The following is a 17,739-nucleotide window of genomic DNA, read 5'->3' as shown; positions in this document are numbered from 1 at the left end:
TTAGCTTCTTGGTGACTTCTGCCATTATTGCCTATAGGTTGCTTTTCCTTCTCAATCTCCAAAGTAAACTCTCAAAGACCGATGATGAACGCTCTGAAGGGGCTGGACTTCTCCTCGATTAAAACAAAGTTATAACAAACTACTGTGTATATTAATTAATTTGAATAAGACCTGACCAGTTAACACACATGTGCCTTTCTTTCATGAATATATCTGAGATGAAAGCCAACAACCAAACAGTTGTGTGTGATGGGGGAAATCAAACAAGTGTTTGGTCAAACCACGTCACTTCCATTGGAAAAGCATTGGGGCGGCCATGAAACACAGGCAGAGCACAGCACAGTTGTTCTGTATGTGTGTACGAAGCCTGGGATTCACATGGTTTGATCAAACATTTGTGTTTGATGAGGGGGGAGGGGCAGAACACCACCAGCAATCAAACACAAATGTTTGGGCAACCCATGTGACTCCAATTGGAAAAGCATTGTGGTGGCCCAAAATAACAATAAAACGACCAAACATTTCTTGATTGGTGTTTGGTACGTGTGAATGAGGCCCCATCAGTTTTGCTATAAATATAATGTTTTCTGACCGGAGTAAACATGCACACTCCAGTTCAAGGATGCATGGTGGTGGAGTTGATCTCAACTTCCAATAACAGAAGGCATTATTTTGGACCAAATACTCACTGTGATCTGAAAACTATAAGAGTGTTTAAATATTCAATAAACATAATATATTTGATTTGGTTTTGATGACACTTCTCAGGTAGGCATACCTGTCATTCTGCAAAGCACAATTAACTCGTCATTGTGCTCTGTACAATAAAATAAAAACATATATAGGCATATTTCCTATAGTGCCATTTCACAAAGTTTCCATTGCTTGATGTTCTGTGTAAAGCACATGGAATTGCCTTGTTGACATTATGTGTTATTTAGAACAAAAGGAGTCATGCAGAACATTGGGCCACACACACACACACACACACACACACACACACACACACACACACACACACACACTGTTTTACTGAACTATTATAGTCTTCACAGTTCACACAATGTCACCCAACACAAGACATTTTGCAAGATGTGTTTATCACTCTTCTACAGTATTGAAAAACACCAACCTGGGTGTAGGCCTACATGCTTTTCATTAAAAGCAAATGGCCCGTTGTCATGTAAACTTGAGAGGTAGGCCTAAACTTGTTTAGCCAATAATAGTCACTCCATTTTTTACAGAGACAGGCAGATCATTGACAAAATCCACATGCTAAAACCTGGCACATGTTAACTCAATCACTATTGCAACAATGCCACACCAAACTCTTGTACCAGACTCAGTTATTTTAGCTCCTTTATTGGTGTTAAATTTGTTTGATAATTGAGAGAATAAAGAGAAAATCGGTCCTAAAACATGAACATCACTGGAAGTGGAAAATACATCTCCCACTATACTGTGCACATCACGTGAGTTATAGTCTACAACACAACTGAACTTAAACAACACATTTAACACACAATAATTAAAATGAATCCCCCCCCCTCTACTAGAAACGTGTTCAACGCTCAACCCCCATCTTTGAGAAGCAAACGCTGATAGACATGTAGATTATATTTACACCAAAGCTCTACTCTCTACACTTGCTTTGTACAGAAGAGTCTCATTCCAGGACTATGAATAGCTGCTGGTTTTGGTGTGAAGCATCATGTTGAGTTCCACACAATGGAACAATGCCCCCCCCCCCCCACAGGGTGGAGCTGAATGTGAGTGATTGAGGTGATTTAAATCACACGTTAAAATCTAGTTAATTCAGTTAGATGCATTATTATTACTGATTAGTAAATTAGATCAGTAAGACCAGATCCCAAAGCCTCCATATATTATATAGTAATGAATAATGAATTCAGTTTCTATACATAACTGGCTAAAAGCGTCATTGTAGTGGGTTAGGTTTTTGTGGATATGTTAAATAATAGCATCTGAATACATACACAATGCAACAGGTTGGCTGTTAAATGCAGCACTATGATGTAATACATCATTGAGATTGTATTATACCTAACCACTGTCAGTCCATGAATCATATAGCTCATATGCAAGCTTTAAGCACATGTTGCCTACTTGAATAGAATAAACTCTGTAAAGTCCATGTAGGTGGCTCTTAAAAGAGCCTTTGGGTTGTTGGTAGATCGATAAGCTCTACAAAGTGGTGTCCATCCTGGCATTGTATGCATCTAGCTGGGCATCAAGCTTCTCTGCAGAAAGCGGCTGTTTTTTGGCACCACCAGCACCGCCTCTCCCCCGGCCTCTGGCACCACCAGCACCGCGTCCACCTGTCCCCTGGCCTCTGGCACCACCTGCGCCGCGGCCTCCACGTCCCCTCTGCTTGCCTCCAAAGCCACCAACACGCCTCTTCATACCTCCACCTCTGTTCAGACCCTGCATGGGAGGCCGTCGCTGGTTATCAATCTGTGAGGTGACGAGCTGTATGTTCATGGGGCGCCCATCAAGTGGCATGCCGTTGTACTGTTTCATGGCCTTCAGGGCATCTGCCCTCCTTTCAAAGTGGACATCTGCAGTCCCCAAACCCCTTCCAGAGCGGTCATAATGGACAGAAGCCTTCTTCAGTGTACCAAACTCTGCAAAAAGTTCCTGGATATCTGCTTCAGAGACACCAAAGTCCAGGTTTGAGACAAGGAGCTTCCCTCCAGTTTCCACACCAGCTCCTCCACCAGCATTGTCGAACATGTCAAGCTGTTTAGGCTGTTTAGGCGTAGGTCTGCCTCGACCTCGGTTGAGGTTGCCTCGGCTCCTCATGGGGCCGGAGCTGCCGGTGGCTCCCCCTGTGGCTCCTCCAAGATGGCCGACACCTCCGCCAGCTCCACGGCCGCCGCCACGGCCACCACTGCGGCCTCTACCACTGCGGCCTCTGCCTCCGCGGCCTCCTCCTCTCTGCGACCTTTTCTGTTTGATAATGTCGTCTAAGGACATATCAATTTTATCTGCCATTATGCCCGAGCCTAATAACGCTAAACTTAGAATGAAATAGAAAATGGTAGTACAACCTATAGACTCTAACTTGGTCCGAAACCCTGTCTCTCACTGAACGATCTGCCTGGACAACGTCGTTGAAGATTCTAAAGTGAATGAATGATGAGCTCAGATCCTCCTTGTTTTAAGTGTGCTCTGAGGACCTAAGTGAGGACAGGCAGACTGCTCTGCAGTGCACTGGGCGGTGCCAAACCTGTTTTGCCGTCTTTGTTCTCACTCACCAATGGTCTGAAATCGAGACATGGATTTAATTTGCACATTGAGAATGCTTAACTGGTTGTAGCTGAAACCTTTACTATATATATATATATAGTATGTATGCTGCTCAAGGTGGCCTTTCCAGCCCTAGTGGAGTGATCTATTTGTTTTCTGTTTTGGGTTTCATTCATGATTTACTTTAATTAATTGTATTTTGGGTTTGATGGTTCGTTTGGTTTGGTATATTTGGTTATGGACTTATATGGTTGTATTTATTTGGTATTGTACTGGTCTTGTTTTGAAATGATTTGATTTATTGTATCACTCACACTGTATTATATTGACTATGAATTATAATCAATTGATGTATTTAATGCACAGATATTATTGTTAAACTATGAAATCATTGATTTGTAATATATATTTATGAAAAGCGCTATATAAATCCCAGATATTATTAAACCGAAATAAACCAAGGATTTAATGTGTGATCAACATGCAAATTATTTAAATCACCTCAATCACTCACTCAGACATTCCGCTGCACAGCTCTACCCTGTTGGGGAGGGGAGGCATTGTTTCATTGTATTGAACTCACACCAAAACCACACTCACACCAAGTACCAATTTACAAAGCAAGTCTAGAGTTTTGGTTTAAATCTAATCTACATGTCTATTCAGTAGCTTCTCAAAGCGCAGGTGGGGGTTGAGCATGATTCTAGGCATCCAAATGTAGTGTAAGAATTGTTATCAGACTAATCAGAGTAATTAATACATCACAGTACAATATCACAAAAAATCTAATTTTATATATTACTATTACATATTACATTACCTATCTTTTCAAATGATACTGACAAGATGCTTACCATGATAGTGTGCAGGATAGTGAATTTGTGATATCTAACCATGATGATGTGATACTGACCATGTTATTGCAATAATAACAAGATGTATTTTGTCTCACACCAGCCTTTTTACAAGGTGGGACCGTGTAAAATGTGTCGATTTTTACAATATGAATACTGATCCTATCCTGAAGAAGGTCAGTAGACCGAAAGCTTGCTAAATAAATACATTGATTGTGCAGATCTGAGTGTGCAGAGCTTCCCTATATTTTTCTCATGTTCTCTTTGTGGCTCCAGCACCTCACTTAGCGGATGAGCGGTGCAGACCTCTTTTTACAATATGTATACGTTTTTTCAGCGGATGAGCATGGTTCTTTTTACATTATGTATACTACAATAACGTTGGCTACGAACTGAAACTGTATATCAACTATAAATATAATGTGTTAAAAAAACACTGATGAGTCAAATAATTCGTTCTGTATACACCATGTTATCACAATTGACTGATTACACATTATCAGTGGTACATGGAAGGACTGTGTCAGTGAAACCATAATCAGATCAGACACCAAAGTTTATTGAAGATTTAAACACGTTTTGTTTTCTGTAGTTGATCACAGTAAGTTATTTGTCCACAAATGGACCAAAGTTTTCAGCTGACAATCTGTCATTGGAACTGAAGTCAGGATCATCTCCACCATCATGCTGACTTTAACTGGAGTGTGTTTACTGGGGTCAGAAAACCTTTCATTTATATCCAAATTAAGGACAGAACAAGAGTAGCCTATAGTTTATTTATGGTAGGCTATCAAGTCGCCATGAATGTCTGCCAAAGGGATTGTGAGTATTGTTGTTAATGTGACATAGTTTAAAATGGTTTAGAATAAATATAAACGAGGAAACACTGCTCGGACTGTGGAAGGGTGATGTTTTGAGCATATAACTTGAAAACCAAAGTGCTGTTTTTACCTAAGACATATTGATGAAAAAATGCACGTGTGCTAACTGGTCAGCTCTTTGTTGCATTTCATAAAATAAAAGGTATAGTTTGTGATATGTTGTTTTAATCGAGGAGAAAACACAAGTGGCACAGAGAGAAGATATTCTGTCTGTGTTGTCTGCTGTCTTTGTCACTTTATCCCCCATATGGAAATCCCTGAATTTGCCCAAATTGGTGCGTCAGTCATAGTCTACCACATGACTGACGTAATAAATAGACTGTACCCCAAATACTGTGACAATGGAATACTGCCATCATTATACCCACAGCACTGATAACAGCTACTACACATGCATGTTGAGGCAATGTTTAGTTTTTAGACATTGTCAGGCAAAGTCATATTATACAGTCATCGTATACGTGAGTGACCTAACGTGATTGACTGAGAGGCATAATCTATGTCATGCATTGGTGGACAGACTGTTCAAATTACATAATACATGCTAGAAAACTAACACAGTAATTCAACTACCCTTCTTAGATTTTAACTTTTCAAATACAGATAACAACCCTATATATATATATATATATATATTGACATGAGGTGGGGTGACCAGAGTTTGAGGCGCATGTCGCTTTGAGGGAGTGAATCCTTAGCTTGTTAGCGATGTCCTTTAACCCTTGAATAATGTTTCCATCTGGTTTAATGTAACTCGCCATGGTATTAATATAAGACCATGGCGAGTTACATTAAACCATCTGTTGCAGTTTGTTATCTATATATCACATGAACAGTGGTCACTGGTAGCCGTTATGCCACCAACTGCCGTATTCATGTTTGAATACGGCCCCCTAAGATCTTTCACTGCTGGCCTGTTCGCTTTGCCTAAAAAAATGGCAACTAAAAAATACGGGAAGCAGCTTTTTGCTTCTACGGGTCGACGGCATGGAACAAACTCCCACTGTACCTTCAACAGGCAGCCTCTGTAGACATTTTTAAAGCACAGCTCAAGACCCACTTCTACACCCTTGCTTTTAATTGATCTTTTATTTTTTGTCCTCACTATATTGCATTAGGCCTACTGCTTGTTTTTTTTTTATGTTTATGCCTTGCTTTTCTTTAATTTTTTCTCCATTGCTCTGTAAAGCACTTTGAGCTGCATGTCATGAAAGGTGCTATACAAATAAAGATTTATTATTATTAGTATTATTATTATTATTATTATTATTATTATTACCTTACATACAAGTAATGCTTGCCTACAAAATGATTATGAACAGTGTATATGTGTGGAGAGAGACTTTTCTTTCTTTTAAATACCCTTTACATTTTAGAATTATTGTCTGGTACTTTGCTGGGTATTTTATTGTATTTGTAATTAGTGTGGTTCAACCAGACTCTTGTAATTGTAACACTTTATTCCACTTATTATTAGTGTGGTTGCCCTAAAGGGGCAACCAGACTCTTGTAACTGTAACACTTTATTATTATTCACTCCACTACTGGAGTAAGACAAAGTTTGCCGCCCTACAACAACAAGAAGTTTTGACTGTACGCACTTGAGCCATATGTCAAATTAACCGGAAAAATCGGGAATCGTGTGCGTGTACTTTGCTAAGAGAAATGTTGTATAGTTTAATTGATATGAATTTATTAGTGAATTAAATTATCCCATTGACTTCAATGGAAAAATGCTAAAAATCACATTCAAGTATATTTCCCTCTGAGACTGTAAGCACTATAGTTACAAAACTTGGAGGAATATTTCCTAATTATCACTAAAATTAATTAAAAATATATTTTTTTAGGTCGGCCTCATGGTGGCGCTATAACAGCCCACTTTACCTTTTGGCTCATAACTCTTGAACCGTATGTCGTAAAATCAAAATTATTTTTTCCCTGGATTCCTTGGGTCATGACGCATCTCCCCATATAGGCCACGCCCATTTCCGCCGTGATGGATTTTCCGCCATTTTGAATTTTGTCCAAAACACACTTTTTGCTTTTCCTCCTACAGATTTTGTCCAAATCTCACAAGAATCTGTACACGTGATCTCTGGACCCATCCGATTAAAACACCAACTGCAGATTTTCGGTAGTGCGTATCGTTCGGCCGTAATCGTCTTCCGAAGTCAGTAGGAGGGGCCTATATCACGGAAAATGCCATAAATCACGAACGGAATGTCCAATCCATCCAAAATTTGAATCACATGTCCGGGGTGGTTCGTTCAACCGAGTTCCAATTCCATTTTCATCCATAGGGGGCGCCGCAAACGCGATAAATGTAACCGTTTGTCGGAAAACCAGAATTTTGGGGGTTAAATCCCCTCCGAATTACTTACACACGATCTAAGGTGTGACTTGAAACTGTAACAGGCTGGCAATATCAGTGGGAGGGGTATATATATGTAAGCCACTGCGGCAACCACACTCTGCATTTTTTTTAAATTGCGACCTCTACGAGGTTGTCTAGTTTTGTATATGTATGCATCGACCTGAGCAAAACAAATTTCCATTGTGTATAATAAAGAATCTCTCTCTCTCTCTCTCTGAAAGAAACCGTCTCTGGTCAGGAACCTCCTTCCTTGGGAGGAGCTGTTCAGCCACTAGCACCGATTGGAGGGGAGCTCGTACAGACTCAGCCCTCGCTCTCATTCATTGGTGGGGCGCACAGCCGCACATAGACAGTAGCAGTAGAATGTGTGCTGTTGAACGTATAAAGTGTCTCGCGCGCCTCTCCACCAGCATATTTCTTCTATATTCAATTCCAGAAATAAACCTACACCAAAATGAGTGGCCGAGGAAAAACGGGAGGAAAGGCCAGGGCGAAGGCTAAGACCCGCTCATCCCGTGCCGGGCTCCAGTTCCCCGTGGGTCGTGTCCACAGGCTGCTGCGTAAAGGCAACTATGGCAAAAGAGTGGGCGCCGGAGCTCCAGTGTACCTCGCTGCGGTGCTCGAGTATCTGACCGCTGAGATCCTGGAGTTGGCTGGAAATGCTGCCCGTGACAACAAGAAGAGTCGTATCATCCCCCGTCACCTCCAGCTGGCCGTCCGCAACGACGAGGAGCTCAACAAACTGCTGGGCGGAGTGACCATCGCTCAGGGCGGTGTGCTGCCCAACATCCAGGCTGTTCTGCTGCCCAAGAAGACCGAGAAAGCCAAGGAATATTTCCTAATTATCACTAAAATTAATTAAAAATATATTTTTTTAGGTCGGCCTCATGGTGGCGCTATAACAGCCCACTTTACCTTTTGGCTCATAACTCTTGAACCGTATGTCGTAAAATCAAAATTATTTTTTCCCTGGATTCCTTGGGTCATGACGCATCTCCCCATATAGGCCACGCCCATTTCCGCTGTGATGGATTTTCCGCCATTTTGAATTTTGTCCAAAACACACTTTTTGCTTTTCCTCCTACAGATTTTGTCCAAATCTCACAAAAATCTGTACACGTGATCTCTGGACCCATCCGATTAAAACACCAACTGCAGATTTTCGGTAGTGCGTATCGTTCGGCCGTAATCGTCTTCCGAAGTCAGTAGGAGGGGCCTATATCACGGAAAATGCCATAAATCACGAACGGAATGTCCAATCCATCCAAAATTTGAATCACATGTCCGGGGTGGTTCGTTCAACCGAGTTCCAATTCCATTTTCATCCATAGGGGGCGCCGCAAACGCGATAAATGTAACCGTTTTGTCGGAAAACCAGAATTTTGGGGGTTAAATCCCCTCCGAATTACTTACACACGATCTAAGGTGTGACTTGAAACTGTAACAGGCTGGCAATATCAGTGGGAGGGGTATATATATGTAAGCCACTGCGGCAACCACACTCTGCATTTTTTTTTAATTGCGACCTCTACGAGGTTGTCTAGTTTTGTATGCATCGACCTGAGCAAAACAAATTTCCATTGTGTATAATAAAGAATCTCTCTCTCTCTCTCTCTGAAAGAAACCGTCTCTGGTCAGGAACCTCCTTCCTTGGGAGGAGCTGTTCAGCCACTAGCACCGATTGGAGGGGAGCTCGTACAGACTCAGCCCTCGCTCTCATTCATTGGTGGGGCGCACAGCCGCACATAGACAGTAGCAGTAGAATGTGTGCTGTTGAACGTATAAAGTGTCTCGCGCGCCTCTCCACCAGCATATTTCTTCTATATTCAATTCCAGAAATAAACCTACACCAAAATGAGTGGCCGAGGAAAAACGGGAGGAAAGGCCAGGGCGAAGGCTAAGACCCGCTCATCCCGTGCCGGGCTCCAGTTCCCCGTGGGTCGTGTCCACAGGCTGCTGCGTAAAGGCAACTATGGCAAAAGAGTGGGCGCCGGAGCTCCAGTGTACCTCGCTGCGGTGCTCGAGTATCTGACCGCTGAGATCCTGGAGTTGGCTGGAAACGCTGCCCGTGACAACAAGAAGAGTCGTATCATCCCCCGTCACCTCCAGCTGGCCGTCCGCAACGACGAGGAGCTCAACAAACTGCTGGGCGGAGTGACCATCGCTCAGGGCGGTGTACTGCCCAACATCCAGGCTGTTCTGCTGCCCAAGAAGACCGAGAAAGCCGCTAAGAAATAAATCTGCTTCATTCGTTTAACGAAACCCACAAAGGCTCTTTTAAGAGCCAACCACTCTTTCCATGTAAAGGTTAATTTCCAATGTCTTGCACAAGCGCACATGCACTCACGCGCAACACCATGCGCGTGCACGACACGCACTTGCTGGTGCGCGCTTAACCCTCTAACACCAGCATTAATTTCTACTTGCAAAAAATAGATTTCAACCTTACTACTACTTTGTACTACTAGGACTAAGATGTTAAAAAAAATAAAGTTTAAAAAATGTATAATAATTATAATAATATAATACATTAATAATTTACATTTGTGGGATATCTTTCACAATAATGAATAAAACATGTTCTAGATATTCTAATGATCACAAAAAAACATATATTACAATTATTTTACCTACTTTTATTAGGGTAAAGGTCAAAAGTCTTAGGTTAAAAAATGTTCAAAATTGAGTCCAAACATTTTTTATTTGTGTGAATTTCAGCCTCTGTGGGGGTGTTTATATGCAAATATCATGACTAATGGCATTGAAATGGCATTGCAAGAACAGGAAAAAAATAATAATAATTTAGTAATTAATTAAAATAAATTTGTTGCTAAAAAGCAACTCTGGGTCTTAGAGGGTTAAATGCCGTGTTAGTCCTTGGGCCAAGTGCCCAGATATGACATGTCGGTACCGGAGAGGCGGCAAAGTTTAGTTGTGATTTTTTTATTCCTATACATCCCTAGATCAGGTTTTGATATGATAGACCTTGCTGACTGGCAGCTTTTTAGTGGTTGTCACCTCAAAGTCAAACCCCCCTTTTTGGTATATGGCTCTGGCGAAATTGTGTAAAGGCAAATAAAAATTCACTAAAATTACATAAATACACATGGAAGTGTGAAATTTGGCATGGAGTATCCTGACACATAGGGGTAAGTATCAGAATAGGATTTTGGGGCTATCTACCATTGTATTCTTAAATATGACCTACATCATCCTCAGAAACACAAAAATATACACTGTCCGTTTAACAAATAACAACAAAGATGGTTATTTTCCAGCATTATATTCCTCACTTGTATATAGAAAACTTCCCATATCCTTAAGCTTCAATTTAAGCCCAAGATGACCTCTCTATCTTGAAGATTACTCTTTCTGTGGCCAAAATGCTGCACTATACCTCAAATCTGAGACATTTTCATTATCAGTCACTATAGCCTTCCAGAGTCCTAGAATGTAACAATAGGTTCACATGTTCTGCAACTACTGCTGTCTGAAGTTAGAAACATGAATACTACAGCAGGAACACAAATGCCTTTTATTATATTTATATTTATTTATTATATTATATGCACATAATAGCTTGTTTCAGTACATAGCCTATCAATATAGTCACCCAAATCAATGTGCACCCAAATGTTAATAGAAAATAGAAAAAAATAAAATAAAAATGTTGAATAGGAGAAGAGGTAGAAACCTGATTGTGTCCACCTTGATGCATTAATATAATTCAACCATCATCACTCCATGTCACCCTCAATAAATATATGTGAAGCCACAAGCCGACTATGGTCCTGCATGGTTCTCTAATAGGCACACTGGTGTAAGGGTGATATAGCCTATACAACCAGCAAACCCCTTCGTACAGTATACAATTCTTTCATGGTCCTTCGAGCACGGATCACCCTGCCATCAGAGATGGACCGGAGTCCCCCTCCCCAGCTCCACCGCCACCATCGGCGCAGCAGCGACCATGGGCCCCAGCCCCCCAGCAGCCATGGCCCTCAGCTGCTGCTGGGGAGCTGGGGGAGTGAGGGCCATGGCTGCTAGGGGGGGCTGGGGGCCATGGCTGCTGCTGGGAGCTGGGGGAGTGGGGGCCATGGCTGATGGGGAGCTGGGGGCCATGGCTGCTGTTGGGGAGCTGAGGACCCTGACATGCTGTGAATGCTGGACCCTATAGAGCCCAGACATGCTCCTATGTAAGGCTTGAATTGATACCTATAATTGAATCCTATAGAGCCCTGAATGCTATTTCAGAGCCCAGACCTACATGACGAAAGTGCTGGACCCTATAGAGCCCTGACATGCAGTGAATGCTGGACCCTATAGAAACCCTGAAATGCTGTGACTGCTGGACCCTATAGAGCCCTGACATGCTGTGAATGCTGGACCCTATAGAGCCCTGAAATGCATTGAATGCTGGACCCCATAGAGCTCTGACATGCTGTGAATGCTGGACCCTATAGAGCCCTGAAATGGCTGCTGGGGAGCTGGGGGCCATGACTGCTGCTGGGGAGCTGGGGGAGTGGGGGCCATGGCTGCTGGGGAGTGGGGGCCATGGCTGCTGCTGGGGAGCTGGGGGAGTGGGGGCCATGGCTGCTGGGGAGCTGGGGGCCATGGCTGCTGCTGGGAGCTGGGGGCCATGGCTGCTGCTGGGAGCTGCAGGGGGAGTGGGGGCCATGGCTGCTGGGGAGCTGGGGGCCATGGCTCCTGTTGGGAGCTGGGGGAGTGGGGGCCATGGCTGCTAGGGAGCTGGGGGCCATGGCTGCTGTTGGGGAGCTGAGGGCCCTGACATGCTGTGAATGCTGGACCCTAGAGAGCCCAGACATGCTCCTAATGTAAGGATTGAATTCATACCTATTTAATTGATTCCTATAGAGCCCTGAATGCTATTTCAGAGCCCTATAGACCTACATGACGAAAGTGCTGGACCCTATAGAGCCCTGACATGCAGTGAATGCTGGACCCTATAGAAACCCTGAAATGCTGTGAATGCTGGACCCTATAGAGCCCTGAAATGCATTGAATGCTGGACCCTATAGAGCTCTGACATGCTGTGAATGCTGGACCCTATAGAGCCCTGAAATGGCTGCTGGGGAGCTGGGGGCCATGGCTGCTGCTGGGGAGCTGGGGGAGTGGGGGCCATGGCTGCTGGGGGAGTGGGGGCCATGGCTGCTGGGGAGCTGGGGGCCATGGCTGCTGCTGGGATCTGGGGGAGTGGGGGCCATGGCTGCTGGGGAGCTGAGGGCCATGGCTGCTGCTGGGAGCTGGGGGCCATGGCTGCTGGGGAGCTGAGGGCCATGGCTGCTGCTGGGAGCTGGGGGAGTGGGGGCCATGGCTGCTGGGGAGCTGAGGGCCATGGCTGCTGCTGGGAGCTGGGGGAGTGGGGGCCATGGCTGCTGGGGAGCTGAGGGCCATGGCTGCTGCTGGGAGCTGGGGGAGTGGGGTCCATGGCTGCTGGGGGAGTGGGGGCCATGGCTGCTGGGGAGCTGGGGGCCATGGCTGCTGCTGGGAGCTGGGGGAGTGGGGGCCATGGCTGCTGGGGAGCTGGGGGCCATGGCTGCTGCTGGGAGCTGGGGGAGTGGGGGCCATGGCTGCTGGGGAGTGGGGGCCATGGCTGCTGCTGGGGAGCTGGGGGAGTGGGGGCCATGGCTGCTGCTGTGGAGCTGAGGGCCCTGACATGCTGTGAATGCTGGACAACATAACGACATGCGACACATAATGTACTGTACAGTACGGCTCACCTTAACGACATGCAACACATAATGTACAGTACAGTACAGTACGGCTCACCTATAACGACATGCGACACATAATGTACAGTACAGTACGGCTCACCTATAACGACATGCGACACATAATGTACAGTACAGTACGGCTCACCTATAACGACATGCAACACATAATGTACAGTACAGTACGGCTCACCTATAACGTCATGCGACACATAATGTACAGTACAGTACAGTACGGCTCACCTATAACGACATGCGACACATAATGTACAGTACAGTACGGCCATGGCTGCTGGGGGGCTGAGGGCCATGGCTGCTGGGGGGCTGGGGCCCATGGTCGCTGCTGCGCCGATGGTGGCGGTGGAGCTGGGGAGGGGGACTCCGGTCCATCTCTGATGGCAGGGTGATCCGTGCTCGAAGGACCATGAAAGAATTGTATACTGTACGAAGGGGTTTGCTGGTTGTAGGCTATATCACCCTTACACCAGTGTGCCTATTAGAGAACCATGCAGGACCATAGTCGGCTTGTGGTTTCACATATATTTATTGAGGGTGACATGGAGTGATGATGGTTGAATTATATTAATGCATCAAGGTGGACACAATCAGGTTTCTACCTCTTCTCCCATTCAACATTTCTATTTTTTTTTTTCTATTTTCTATTAACATTTGGGTGCACATTGATTTGGGTGACTATTGATAGGCTATGTACTGAAACAAGCTATTATGTGCATATAATATAATAAATAAATATAAATATAATAAAAGGCATTTGTGTTCCTGCTGTAGTATTCATGTTTCTAACTTCAGACAGCAGTAGTTGCAGAACATGTGAACCTATTGTTACATTCTAGGACTGATAATGAAAATGTCTCCGATTTGAGGTATAGTGCAGCATTTTGGCCACAGAAAGAGTAATCTTCAAGATAGAGAGGTCATCTTGGGCTTAAATTGAAGCTTAAGGATATGGGAAGTTTTCTATATACAAGTGAGGAAGTTATATTCACCCTAATGTGCTGGAAAATAACCATCTTTGTTGTTATTTGTTAAACGGACAGTGTATATTTTTGTGTTTCTGAGGATGATGTAGGTCATATTTAAGAATACAATGGTAGATAGCCCCAAAATCCTATCACTTGAGCCATATGTCAAATTAACCGGAAAAATCGGGAATCGTGTGCGTGTACTTTGCTAAGAGAAATGTTGTATAGTTTAATTGATATGAATTTATTAGTGAATTAAATTATCCCATTGACTTCAATGGAAAAATGCTAAAAATCACATTCAAGTATATTTCCCTCTGAGACTGTAAGCACTATAGTTACAAAACTTGGAGGAATATTTCCTAATTATCACTAAAATTAATTAAAAATATATTTTTTTAGGTCGGCCTCATGGTGGCGCTATAACAGCCCACTTTACCTTTTGGCTCATAACTCTTGAACCGTATGTCGTAAAATCAAAATTATTTTTTCCCTGGATTCCTTGGGTCATGACGCATCTCCCCATATAGGCCACGCCCATTTCCGCCGTGATGGATTTTCCGCCATTTTGAATTTTGTCCAAAACACACTTTTTGCTTTTCCTCCTACAGATTTTGTCCAAATCTCACAAGAATCTGTACACGTGATCTCTGGACCCATCCGATTAAAACACCAACTGCAGATTTTCGGTAGTGCGTATCGTTCGGCCGTAATCGTCTTCCGAAGTCAGTAGGAGGGGCCTATATCACGGAAAATGCCATAAATCACGAACGGAATGTCCAATCCATCCAAAATTTGAATCACATGTCCGGGGTGGTTCGTTCAACCGAGTTCCAATTCCATTTTCATCCATAGGGGGCGCCGCAAACGCGATAAATGTAACCGTTTGTCGGAAAACCAGAATTTTGGGGGTTAAATCCCCTCCGAATTACTTACACACGATCTAAGGTGTGACTTGAAACTGTAACAGGCTGGCAATATCAGTGGGAGGGGTATATATATGTAAGCCACTGCGGCAACCACACTCTGCATTTTTTTTAAATTGCGACCTCTACGAGGTTGTCTAGTTTTGTATATGTATGCATCGACCTGAGCAAAACAAATTTCCATTGTGTATAATAAAGAATCTCTCTCTCTCTCTCTCTGAAAGAAACCGTCTCTGGTCAGGAACCTCCTTCCTTGGGAGGAGCTGTTCAGCCACTAGCACCGATTGGAGGGGAGCTCGTACAGACTCAGCCCTCGCTCTCATTCATTGGTGGGGCGCACAGCCGCACATAGACAGTAGCAGTAGAATGTGTGCTGTTGAACGTATAAAGTGTCTCGCGCGCCTCTCCACCAGCATATTTCTTCTATATTCAATTCCAGAAATAAACCTACACCAAAATGAGTGGCCGAGGAAAAACGGGAGGAAAGGCCAGGGCGAAGGCTAAGACCCGCTCATCCCGTGCCGGGCTCCAGTTCCCCGTGGGTCGTGTCCACAGGCTGCTGCGTAAAGGCAACTATGGCAAAAGAGTGGGCGCCGGAGCTCCAGTGTACCTCGCTGCGGTGCTCGAGTATCTGACCGCTGAGATCCTGGAGTTGGCTGGAAATGCTGCCCGTGACAACAAGAAGAGTCGTATCATCCCCCGTCACCTCCAGCTGGCCGTCCGCAACGACGAGGAGCTCAACAAACTGCTGGGCGGAGTGACCATCGCTCAGGGCGGTGTGCTGCCCAACATCCAGGCTGTTCTGCTGCCCAAGAAGACCGAGAAAGCCAAGGAATATTTCCTAATTATCACTAAAATTAATTAAAAATATATTTTTTTAGGTCGGCCTCATGGTGGCGCTATAACAGCCCACTTTACCTTTTGGCTCATAACTCTTGAACCGTATGTCGTAAAATCAAAATTATTTTTTCCCTGGATTCCTTGGGTCATGACGCATCTCCCCATATAGGCCACGCCCATTTCCGCTGTGATGGATTTTCCGCCATTTTGAATTTTGTCCAAAACACACTTTTTGCTTTTCCTCCTACAGATTTTGTCCAAATCTCACAAAAATCTGTACACGTGATCTCTGGACCCATCCGATTAAAACACCAACTGCAGATTTTCGGTAGTGCGTATCGTTCGGCCGTAATCGTCTTCCGAAGTCAGTAGGAGGGGCCTATATCACGGAAAATGCCATAAATCACGAACGGAATGTCCAATCCATCCAAAATTTGAATCACATGTCCGGGGTGGTTCGTTCAACCGAGTTCCAATTCCATTTTCATCCATAGGGGGCGCCGCAAACGCGATAAATGTAACCGTTTTGTCGGAAAACCAGAATTTTGGGGGTTAAATCCCCTCCGAATTACTTACACACGATCTAAGGTGTGACTTGAAACTGTAACAGGCTGGCAATATCAGTGGGAGGGGTATATATATGTAAGCCACTGCGGCAACCACACTCTGCATTTTTTTTTAATTGCGACCTCTACGAGGTTGTCTAGTTTTGTATGCATCGACCTGAGCAAAACAAATTTCCATTGTGTATAATAAAGAATCTCTCTCTCTCTCTCTCTGAAAGAAACCGTCTCTGGTCAGGAACCTCCTTCCTTGGGAGGAGCTGTTCAGCCACTAGCACCGATTGGAGGGGAGCTCGTACAGACTCAGCCCTCGCTCTCATTCATTGGTGGGGCGCACAGCCGCACATAGACAGTAGCAGTAGAATGTGTGCTGTTGAACGTATAAAGTGTCTCGCGCGCCTCTCCACCAGCATATTTCTTCTATATTCAATTCCAGAAATAAACCTACACCAAAATGAGTGGCCGAGGAAAAACGGGAGGAAAGGCCAGGGCGAAGGCTAAGACCCGCTCATCCCGTGCCGGGCTCCAGTTCCCCGTGGGTCGTGTCCACAGGCTGCTGCGTAAAGGCAACTATGGCAAAAGAGTGGGCGCCGGAGCTCCAGTGTACCTCGCTGCGGTGCTCGAGTATCTGACCGCTGAGATCCTGGAGTTGGCTGGAAACGCTGCCCGTGACAACAAGAAGAGTCGTATCATCCCCCGTCACCTCCAGCTGGCCGTCCGCAACGACGAGGAGCTCAACAAACTGCTGGGCGGAGTGACCATCGCTCAGGGCGGTGTACTGCCCAACATCCAGGCTGTTCTGCTGCCCAAGAAGACCGAGAAAGCCGCTAAGAAATAAATCTGCTTCATTCGTTTAACGAAACCCACAAAGGCTCTTTTAAGAGCCAACCACTCTTTCCATGTAAAGGTTAATTTCCAATGTCTTGCACAAGCGCACATGCACTCACGCGCAACACCATGCGCGTGCACGACACGCACTTGCTGGTGCGCGCTTAACCCTCTAACACCAGCATTAATTTCTACTTGCAAAAAATAGATTTCAACCTTACTACTACTTTGTACTACTAGGACTAAGATGTTAAAAAAAATAAAGTTTAAAAAATGTATAATAATTATAATAATATAATACATTAATAATTTACATTTGTGGGATATCTTTCACAATAATGAATAAAACATGTTCTAGATATTCTAATGATCACAAAAAAACATATATTACAATTATTTTACCTACTTTTATTAGGGTAAAGGTCAAAAGTCTTAGGTTAAAAAATGTTCAAAATTGAGTCCAAACATTTTTTATTTGTGTGAAT

At 44.1% G+C, this 17,739-nt stretch overlaps 5 protein-coding genes across 5 annotated transcripts; 4 read left to right on the top strand and 1 right to left on the bottom strand.

Annotated features, from left to right (window-relative positions):
• Positions 1–2,205: 2,205 nt before the first annotated feature.
• On the bottom strand, positions 2,206–3,015 carry LOC308323478 (THO complex subunit 4-like; the record flags this gene model as incomplete). The annotated part of the gene is made up of 1 exon (XM_080775206.1): positions 2,206–3,015. The coding sequence occupies one exon, from the start codon at positions 3,013–3,015 to the stop codon at positions 2,206–2,208; it is 810 nt and encodes a 269-aa protein (XP_080631332.1).
• A 4,821-nt stretch (positions 3,016–7,836) lies between these two features.
• On the top strand, positions 7,837–8,244 carry LOC308323477 (histone H2A-like; the record flags this gene model as incomplete). Its single annotated transcript, XM_080775205.1, has 1 exon — positions 7,837–8,244. One exon carries the CDS (start codon positions 7,837–7,839, stop codon positions 8,242–8,244), a length of 408 nt encoding a protein of 135 aa, XP_080631331.1.
• Positions 8,245–9,236: 992 nt separating this feature from the next.
• LOC308324268 (histone H2A-like) lies at positions 9,237–9,620 on the top strand (the record flags this gene model as incomplete). The annotated part of the gene is made up of 1 exon (XM_080776270.1): positions 9,237–9,620. The coding sequence occupies one exon, from the start codon at positions 9,237–9,239 to the stop codon at positions 9,618–9,620; it is 384 nt and encodes a 127-aa protein (XP_080632396.1).
• A 5,860-nt stretch (positions 9,621–15,480) lies between these two features.
• Positions 15,481–15,888, top strand: LOC308323476 (histone H2A-like; the record flags this gene model as incomplete). Its single annotated transcript, XM_080775204.1, has 1 exon — positions 15,481–15,888. The coding sequence occupies one exon, from the start codon at positions 15,481–15,483 to the stop codon at positions 15,886–15,888; it is 408 nt and encodes a 135-aa protein (XP_080631330.1).
• A 992-nt stretch (positions 15,889–16,880) lies between these two features.
• On the top strand, positions 16,881–17,264 carry LOC308324273 (histone H2A-like; the record flags this gene model as incomplete). The annotated part of the gene is made up of 1 exon (XM_080776275.1): positions 16,881–17,264. One exon carries the CDS (start codon positions 16,881–16,883, stop codon positions 17,262–17,264), a length of 384 nt encoding a protein of 127 aa, XP_080632401.1.
• Positions 17,265–17,739: the final 475 nt, after the last annotated feature.

The sequence above is a fragment of the Protomyctophum bolini genome (genome assembly GCF_963924005.1).
Source record: "Protomyctophum bolini genome assembly, chromosome: 11".
Taxonomy (NCBI): domain Eukaryota; kingdom Metazoa; phylum Chordata; class Actinopteri; order Myctophiformes; family Myctophidae; genus Protomyctophum; species Protomyctophum bolini.
This window is presented reverse-complemented; position numbering and strand designations above follow the sequence as displayed.